Source organism: Nothoprocta perdicaria, unplaced genomic scaffold, assembly GCF_003342845.1.
Source record: "Nothoprocta perdicaria isolate Ctin4 unplaced genomic scaffold, notPer1 scaffold_21, whole genome shotgun sequence".
In the NCBI taxonomy this organism is placed as follows: Eukaryota; Metazoa; Chordata; class Aves; order Tinamiformes; family Tinamidae; genus Nothoprocta; species Nothoprocta perdicaria.
In genome coordinates, this window is record NW_020455316.1 from 1935089 (window position 1) to 1944914 (window position 9826).

At 43.9% G+C, this 9826-nt stretch overlaps 1 protein-coding gene across 1 annotated transcript in view; it reads right to left on the reverse strand.

Moving 5' to 3' along the window:
* The window catches only part of GJA10 (gap junction protein alpha 10), a 2599-nt gene extending 1867 nt beyond the window's left edge, over positions 1–732 (reverse strand). Inside the window, exon 1 of the mRNA XM_026038399.1 lies at positions 7–732. Coding sequence (XP_025894184.1) covers positions 7–732 — 726 coding nt within the window. The remainder of the gene's footprint in view (positions 1–6) is intronic.
* Between the last annotated feature and the right edge of the window lie 9094 nt (positions 733–9826).

The window sequence follows — 9826 nt, forward strand, 5'->3', positions numbered from 1 at the left end:
CCCCGCCAGCGACTTGCGCAGCCTCTTGCCGCCCAGGTGGGCGATTTCCAGCACGTTGAGGAGCAGCGAGACGGCGGCGATGCTGTTCATGAAGACCATGAAGATGGTCTTCTCTGTGGGTCGGGACACAAAACAATCCACCGTGTTAGGGCAGGGGGGACGAGTGCACTTGTAAAGGGGCGACATGTGAAAGCCATACAAAAGATACTGACCTATCATAAAGCCCACCTCAACCACTGAGCGGGTCAGGATGTGCAGGACGTAGGTGCGCAGCAGGGACCCCCTCAGGGGGGCTTTGTTCACTTTCTTCTGCTCCTCGAGCTTCCGCAGTTCCCTCTCCACCCTCCGGTACTCCTCATGGAGCGGCTCCAGGTCTTCCAGCTGGGCCCTCAGCTGGGCCTTCTTCTTCTGCCGCTCCTTCTCAAGAGCCCGCAGCCTGTAGAGCGCGTGGCACATGTAGACGAGCGACGGAGAGGAGACGAAGATGATCTGCAGCACCCAGTATCTGATGAGCGAGATGGGGAAGGCCTGGTCGTAGCAGACGTTGCTGCAGCCGGGCTGCTCCGTGTTGCAGATGAACTCAGACTGCTCGTCGTCCCACACGTCCTCGGCGGCCACCCCCAGCACCAGCATGCGGAAAATGAACAGGATCGTGAGCCAGATTTTGCCGACGATGGTGGAGTGGATGTGCACTTCTTCAAGGATGCTGCCCAACAGATTCCAGTCCCCCATGGTCAGAGATTCATATCTGTAACACAAACCTCTCTTTTATTTAAAAAAAAAAAGCTATGCATCCCCTTAGGAAATGCCCTTTTTTTACTATTTCTTTTTAATAATCATGTTTCTTATATATTATGATAGCTCAAGTGATTTTAGAAGTTAGAATCATAGAATCATAGAATGCCGAAGGTTGGAAGGGACCTCAGAGGTCATCTAGTCCAACCCCCCTGCTCACACAGGGCCACCTAGAGCACGTGGCACAGGGCTGCGTCCAAGCGGGTTTGGAAGATCTCCAAAGAAGGAGACTCCACAACCTCTCTGGGCAGCCTGTTCCAGGGCTCTGTCACCCTCACTGTCAAGAAGTGTTTCCTTAAGTTCCTGTGGAACTTTTGGTGCCTCAGCTTGTGGTCGCTTCCTCTAGTCCTATCGCTGGCCACCACTGCAAAGAGGCTGCCCCCTCCTCCTCACTGCCTCCCTTGAGGTATTTACACACACTGATCAGGTCCCCCCTCAGCCTTCTCTTCTCCAGGCTGAACAGGACCAGTTCATTGTTTTTTCTTTTATTTAATGGGGTATTAAATGAATATAGACATTATGGTCATGGCTGAAGGACGCAAATGTGAACTACATGGTTTGAACTTTGAGAGAGGCTGATTTCAGCTGTAAGACAATGCATCTTAACCACCTACAGCTTAGCAGTATCTTCTTCCCACTGTGTAAGTCTTTGTTTGTTTGTTCAACATCTATTTGATCTTTCAAATCTATTGCTGACTATCATTTAATTCTATACACACTCTAATGTCATATCTGTGACTTTGCCCTGTCTTTTGGCATAGAACAACTAGAATAAGACATAACTCTTACAGACTTTGTTTCTGTGAGACACTTTCAGGATGTGTGATGGATAGTTTTCCATTTTGTAACCTTTTAGCACCATCCATCCAGTATAATAATTTTCATATAATAATTTTCATATAACTCACCGTACCTGTATGAATAGTCTTAGTTCTTGAGCATTCATATCCTAAGAGTTCTTGCAGGGACAGTATTTTCAATTGTATTGATTTATTGATTTAAAGCTTTTCTGAAGTCACCAAGAATTTGGCTAAATTACACATTTCAACACACAAAGAATAGGGAACACACAAAGATTTTTAGCTGCATGAGATGGCCTGATTTACTACCTCTAGCCAAGAGGTTGTTTCGATTCATCTGCAAATTGATCCTGCTGCTGCAAGATGCTTGATTTCTGTGGTACCCCCAAACCACTCTGGGAACTATTCAAGAGCTTCACATAATCTGGGAAATTAAAATTTAAAGTATTTTTGTCTGCTTAACTGTAAGAGCCCTGTAAGTGGCAGTTCTAAGCTTTTTATGAGCAGTTGTGGCAGTCTCCATAATCTTAAACAATTTATATCGATAGTACAGCTGAGTGATATCACCATTATCAATTCACCTTGTCTGCAGTTTATGATATGATACCACACAGCAAGATTCTGCTTGGAGGCTGTATTTGGCCACACCATAAGTAAAGATTTTTCAATTGGAGCCAACAGTGCAGTCATTTGCTGCATATGCGTCCTTTATACTTCATTATTATTTTTTTTTCCTGAAAAATTGAATCTTCACAATAATCTTCCCTTTTTCTTGAAGAATTTGTTCCAGAATCCCAACTATTCTAGCAATTTCTTAGCTGCTATGATGCATTTGGAAATCTTCTTTTCCCACTCTCTCCCTCCCACATATATCACCAAAAAAAAGATGTATTAAAAAAAAGAAAACCACTCTTCATTCTGAGTAGACATGGGCTTCATAGTTCGAATGGGTATAAAATGTACCTGTGTCAAAAGGTTTGCTAGAAGGTACTACATCTGAAGCTAATGTTGGACCTGCTTTTCAGAGCTTGCAAGCGAGGACACAGGACCTGTGTGCAAATAAAACCTTTCGTCCTTGGTGAAGGAGAAGCAGAGCTTCACGCAGAGCAAGCTTGGAGACCCAGAGCACTGCAGAGGTCGAGGTGCAGGGGTGCTGCTTGTGGGTTGCTGCGTCTCCCTGCGCGGTGCCTGACCCACAGCAACGCACAGGAGCCTCGGCTGCATCTGCTCCTCGCGACTGGCCGACCCCTCGCTGAGGCCGACAGACACAGGGAAAAAGCCCAAGGGAGATGCTGAAGTATGAACGCGGGAATAAAAGGGAAAGGAGACCACCTTTTCATCCCAAAGTTGGAAAGACAACGTCTTTCCTGTCCATCCTGTTTGGAATGGCAGGTTAGTCTGTTTGTTGAGGGCAAATGAGGACAAGAAGAGGGGTATAAACACATTGATCTGACTCAGCAGAAGGGTTTAGTAGAAGGGCTCAGTATTAAAACAATCCTGCCCTAAGCCAACAGTGCAGAGGCGTTACCGGAGTGGCATATTTCACTCTTTAAATCATTTTAATATACTAGGGTGCTTCCCTTCAAATCTGCACTGGTATGAATATTTATATTTAGAAAGTACTCTAGAAACTGAAACGAACGTCTACATCCATGCACAGTTTCAAGGAAACGAGAAAAAAAAACCTCTTTGCTAATTTGCTAATGTGCTTTCAATAGTAATTTTCCACGATTCTTTTATCCTCTGGTCTTATTTGAGCTCTGTGCAATCGTAATCTCAAACATCAGTGATGCTATTAGTTCTAGTCTAAAAAAATCACAGTTTCTAGTATAGATTGTATATAGTCATGGCATTTCTCTTTACACTGACTACTTTTGTGTCTAAGTAGTTCTGTATGTTATTTTAAACCTTAAAAATCCATGAATATAATCTGCTGGAAGAAGTTTCTTTATTTCTTGTTTTTGCCACTTTTTTGTTTCTTTTAAACAAAATTTTTAAACAAAATTTCTTTTTAAATTCGCTTGGTCCTTTTCCACAGTTCAAATCAGTTCTATATGAAATTTGAACTGGAATTCAATGGCCTAAATCAAAAGACATGCCATAATATGAAATCTTTTTTTGTCCTGCAGCCTTTACACTTGAAAAAAGTGTAACAGAACATTCATTTGATGTTCTGAGAATTGCTGATCTGGTAACACCTGCAAACTAGCTCCATTGTTCCAATTGGTTGTAATTATTACAAGGAAGTGAGTCATAACCTATCATCAAATTGTTAAAAAGATCCAGTCTTCAAAAAGTTACAGCTTTGCTTAAAGATATTTCTTTTTTTTAAAAAAAAAAAAAAAAAGATCAAATGTTAAGAGACAAATACCCCTGTTTTGGATTTGAATTGCTCCGAGCCTGATGTTTATCTATCTGCTCCCGTGCTTCCCTAGGAAGGTATTATTTCCTGCCACTTACCTTATGAGAAAGCCCTTGGTTAGTCTCTTTTAGAGCATTGCAGCAGGATCATAGCGCGGCTGAAAGTTTCCTCTAAAAATGCTAGTTGTTGTTGGTTTTATTCTTTTTTTTTTCCTTTTTTTCTTTCTTTCCAAGAGCCGAAGCATAGATGTGGCACGCTGAGCAGGCTTCACCGTTCTTCGTGTCTGGATCACGCAGGATCACTCAGTCTAAACTATACATGCAGAGTTTACAATTATCAGATGATAGGATGGTGCCTCCAGCCAAAATTGTCATGCAATCATTTCGGTCAGCGGCATCTAGCAAAGCCATTCCCCTAAGGCTCAGCCTCACCAGCAATAGGTTACAGTATCCCCGTGCACTCTTTTAGCCAATTCTTTACATACCAGGTATTCCCTCAGGTCCCAAATGAAGACGTGTTGTGTAAAATGGGCAGGTAATCACCTTTTACAGTGCTTTACATTTTCTTTACATTCCATTAGTTTCGCTTTGAATCAATGCCGAAGGATCGATCGGTCATGTCCGATTTCATAGTCTGTTGCCTGGTGCGTTAATTTAGTATGTGCTAGGCCGAGTCTTTGGAAATGGAGGCCACAGCAACCGAGACTCAAGTCTCCAGCTAGAAACAAGGGCTTTGGACACAGTAACCTTTCCTTGGCTGAGGGAGGACGCTGCCCTGTCGAGGACAGTGCAGAGTTCATGTCTCTGACCATGAGAGATGAGATCTAGAAAAAACAAGGTGAGTTCCCTAAGTTGGACCAGGGGAGAAATCAGAGCCACTGGATAAGAGGTTCTGTTACTAAAAACATTGTGTGATTAACCCCAGCCAAGTCTAAACTGAGAGGCTTAAATTGAATTCCTAAATGCCTAAAAATTGAATTCCTAAATGCCTAAAGGGAACCAGCACTTTTTTGATCATTAAGTTCTACAGGTGTCTGGCACAGCTTTTTTTCCAGTATATCCATAAGCATTTAATTTTAGTGTGTCCTTAACACTGACTGTGATTCAGAGATTCCTTCCTCTAAGTCCTATGAGGTTAAGAGCTATTTGGCAGCTGCTCTTTTAAGCAGGACTGCAGCTCCTCTCCCAGGCAGGTAGTGTTTTGGGAGCTAGGTGGCTCATGGGATGAAATATCTCATTTCATTGCCGTTGCTCCAGAACTCTCACACTTAGAATCATAGAATTATAAAATCATTATGGTTGGAAAGACCTTCTCGATTCACCGAGTTCCACCATAAGCCCTTCAACACTCTGCCTGCCAAACTACGTCCTCAAGCGCCTCACCTACACCTTTCTTGAACACTGCCAGGGACGGTGACTCTGCCACTTGCCTGGGCAGCCTGTTCCGATGCTTGACTACTCTTTCTGTGTAGAAGCCTCCCCTGGCACAGTTTCAGGCCATTTCATCTTGTCCTATCTGTAGCTATTCTGGAGATCGATCCTCACCTCACCGCAACCTCCTTTCAGGTAGCTGTAGAGAGCAGTAAGGTCTCCCCGGAGCCTCTTCTCCAGACTAGATAACTAGATAACAGCTCCCTCAGCTGCTCCTCACAAGGTCTGTGCTCTTCACCCACTTCATCGCCCTCCTTTGGACACCCCCCAGCACCTCAATGTCTTTCTTGTAGTGAGAGGCCCAAAACTGAGCACTGTATTCGAGGTGCGGCCTCACCAGCGCTGAGTGCAGGGGAGCGAGCGCTTCCCTGGGCCTGCTGCCTGATACCAGCCAGGAGGCCGCTGCCCTTCTTGGCCACTGGGCACACTGCTGCCTCACGTTAACTTGTCTGTCGACCAACACCCCCAGATCCTGCTCTGCTGTGTGGCTCTCCAGCCACTGTGTCCCAAGCCTGCAGTGCTGCATGCGCTTGTTGTGACCGCAGTGCAGGACCCGGCCCTTGGCCTTGCTGAATCTCATACGACTGGCCTCAGCTCATCGATTCGGCCTGTGCACATCCCTCTGTAGAGCCTTCCTACCCTCGAGCACTTTTCCGTCCCGACACTTGCCCGCCTCTCTTGTTGGCTCATCAGACTGGGCTGCTGCCTCATGTGCTACTGCAAGGTGCCTTTGCCATGCTTCAGTCTTGCAAGCTGCGTGACTGATTCCCAATTCCTCCCTAAAGATATTCCCATTAACCAGTAGCCAAGACATTTCCACTGTCCCTTTTTAATATACCCCACAGTAGCAATACTTCTTTGTGGTTATCTCAGATTTATGTATCAATGCATCTTTCGTAGCATAAGCTGTACTGGTCTCTCTTAAAGTCATGTTTGAATAAGTATTCAGAGCCTTTCCCTGCAGTAAAGGAGCTGCAGCCTCTCTATTATGCAGAAGATACATTATATAGGCATGTGTTTCAAATGTTTTAAGGTAGCAAGGGCTAGACTTTGTGCTCCTAATAAACACAGTAATATCCACCCAAGCCTCCTAGGCCTTCCTCATCCACATGCTCACACTCTCTCTCTGGCACAATGCAGTCCCGTTTGCCATATATTGGCATTTCACTGGTAACAAGTGCTTTCTTTATGCATTTTAAGTCTTCAAGGCTTTATCTTGCTGCTTCAGTCACCTTGCAGCTTTCACTCAGGCCTGGGAGCCCTACGCTGCTTCCCCAGCTGCTTCCAGCCCTCTCGGGTGTTTCATCCCTCCTCCTTGGCTCTGCTCAGTGCAAAGACCCTCAAAAAGGAGCAGGGACTGCATCTGCTGCAATTTATTCATCCTGCTGGAGGACATGCTTCCTCTCCCACTGCAGAAGCAGCTTGTGCTTGGATTAGCACATTCCTGTAGGGCTGTCACAGATCCCTTCTGGGCATAGTCCTGGGCAATGTGCTCCAGCTGACCCTGCCCATGCAGGCAATTGGGACTAGATGGTCTCCAAAGGTCCCTTCCAGCCTCAGCTGTTCTGATTCTGTGACTGTCCCTCTCACCAGGCAGCAGCACCAGCCCAACGGGCCAGCACTGCCACTCGGACCTCAGAGTATCAGCTGGTTTATGGGCTTGGTTTTCCTGGGCCCAGGGAAGGTGGCAGCTATCACCAAGCACTTCCTCAAAACATACAGAAAATCTGGCTCTGAATACTTTTATGGCATTGCAGATTTTGCCATTCTCACATCAGGGATGCATAAATCAGGAGAATAAATATATGATTAGTTTTGATTTTCTGTTATACAGGCATTTGCATATACTAATATATTACAACCTGAAGTTCAGAACATTAGATAACATCTATTTTGCTGCATTACTAAGTACTAGACTTGCTCCTTCTGTGGCTACCTTTCCAGTGACAAATAAACCAGGCGAGTGACTTCCTTCCAGCTTTCAGAACGGGCACAGACACTCAGCCACCACAGCAGACTTTCTTGCTGTTAAGGTTCTTCTATACCAGTTTTATTTCATATATTACCTTTTGTAACTCAGATGGGTTTACTGTTGGTTGCACAGTACATGCTTTTTAACTACGATGGGGAAGGAGGTGTCAGCGACCACTAACCTTTTACGCACCTTTCATTCAGTTGCTGAACTGCCCCTTGATGAATTTCAGTTTTTTTTTTAAAGAAGGCCAAGGAGTATTTCTTGGTATGAAGAAATGAGAAACACATCAACTGCTGAAGATTATTTTCCAGCTTTTTTGAGGAAAGACAAAGTGTGGCAAGTTTTAATGCAAAGAAATTATAGGATAGGCAGCAAATAATTTTCTTGTGCTTAGAGAAGTGCCTTTATTCCTGTCAACTATTATACAATAGAGAGTCAACTGGCAACAGACTTGGCCCTGAGAAGGATCCCTCAAAATTCGGTTTCAGATCCCCTCCATGGCTTGTACAAAGCACACACGTAAGCTCTCCATAAACACTGCTCACTTAATTTCCACTTTTGAAAGTCTCCAAGGCCCATGACAACTAACGTCCTTAAACTGAGCCTTGGAAAGACCCATGTGCTGGACAGAAGCAGATCTATTCCTCAAGAGCAAACCAGAGTAAGACCCTTACCAGGCTGCAAACTCTACTCTCCCACATCAAAAGCCCCGGGTACAAGGAATTCTCCCCCGTGATGTTTCACCCACCACTAAAGCAGCACTTTGGAAAGAACAGGAAAGAACAGCAGCTTCCGATTCACGAATGGCTTAAGGAAGGTTTTGAGTCGTACTCTGTTGAATAAACCAACTTCTGACGTTGTTCTGCAGATACGTGCTGTTGCTTGCTAACAAGGAAGCCGTAGGCAATTGAAGCAGAAACGGTATCAGAGCAGCAACTAAGACTAAAACTTCCAGGTTTATTGCCCAGAACTTCTACACAGCAACTCACGCACACAAACTAACACAAGTCACTTTTAATGCTGCTTCACAGAAGTCGTAGTTTCCGAGACACTGGCCAACAGTTTTAGAGAATGTTTTCATTTACCTGAGGTTTCACAAATAAATGTAGATTAACTTACATACAGTACATCTTGAAAATATGTATCAAAATTCTCATTGAAGAAATAAATTACAAACAACGTTATAAAAACACTCCAAAGCAACCTTTGTCCAACAAGGACAGAAGTGGATGAACTTTACAGAGTTTTATTCTTTGCATTACTCTTACAGTAAGCAAACTAGTTTATACAAAATAAACCTGGAGTTTCATATAGTTAAAAAAAATCATCTTTGGCTAAACAAAGTTCTCTCTATATTTATACATATATTTATATATATATATACACACACATATCTGATATTTTACATGACTATATAAGAACCTGTACACATACTTACAGTAGACAGAACATTAAAAAAAAGTTTCATAATTTACAAAAAAGGAATCCAAGTCAGAAGCAAAACAGTAATTTCCCTGCTCCCTCCACCTATACAAACACCAAAGTAAATAAACACAGGCAAGGAATAAAAGACTTCATAGTAAAACCCTGCCTGCTTTTGTGAGACAGGGAGAGAGGAAGCACTTAGGTGAAGAAAGGCTACTCTCCCTTCAGTGCACATTTTGCTCTGTAACAATATTGTTAAGGGAAACAAATACTAGCTAAGTCCGGGCATAAACACTAACAGTTTCAGTTAGGTCTAAATCTCTAATAAGCAAACTGCTGTCATTAAAGGGTTGTGTAGAGCAAGCATGGACAAGCAGGCAAACCTGCAGCTGGGATCGTCGCTAGGCACTGCAGAAGACTTGATCCTCAAAGAGAAGTGCTTGGGAAGCAAGACTACAAGAGGGAAGACTGCCAAAGTTGGCATCAGAAACTACTTGTGTAGTTCTAACATGTTCCAGAGCACTAGCTAAAACGAGGACTAGGCACCGTCTGGCAGCAGGACAGCCCCACTGCCATGGGGCAGGCTGACAACTCCCCCAGGGCGCCAGGGGCACCATCACTGCTCAGCTCTCCAGCAGTTTGTAGAACCAGGAGTCTCTCCCGCCAGTCGCTAAGTCTTCAGGAGGTGCCAGAAAGGCCCCATCCTGAAATTGAGCAAGTGGCCACTGGATTTTGGGAAACGAAGGGAAAAAAAAAAATGGTGCTTTGAGGTGGAGCTGCTCCCCAACAAAGCTCTGGCCAAGTTAGGGAGATGGAATCATGAGTTTTGGAGGCACTAAATAATTTGCAAGGATAGAAATGCTGCTGTCCAAACAAGTCAATAAGGCTTTTGGAAATGCTTGCTTTTACCAAAAAAAGTAATAAAAAAATATGTCTCTTGGTTATTAAGTATAAACGTGTGAAGGTCTATTTCCAAATTATTACTAAGAAAATGGATTGCTGCTCTTGTTTTGTTCAAAAAAAGAAAATGTTCATCATG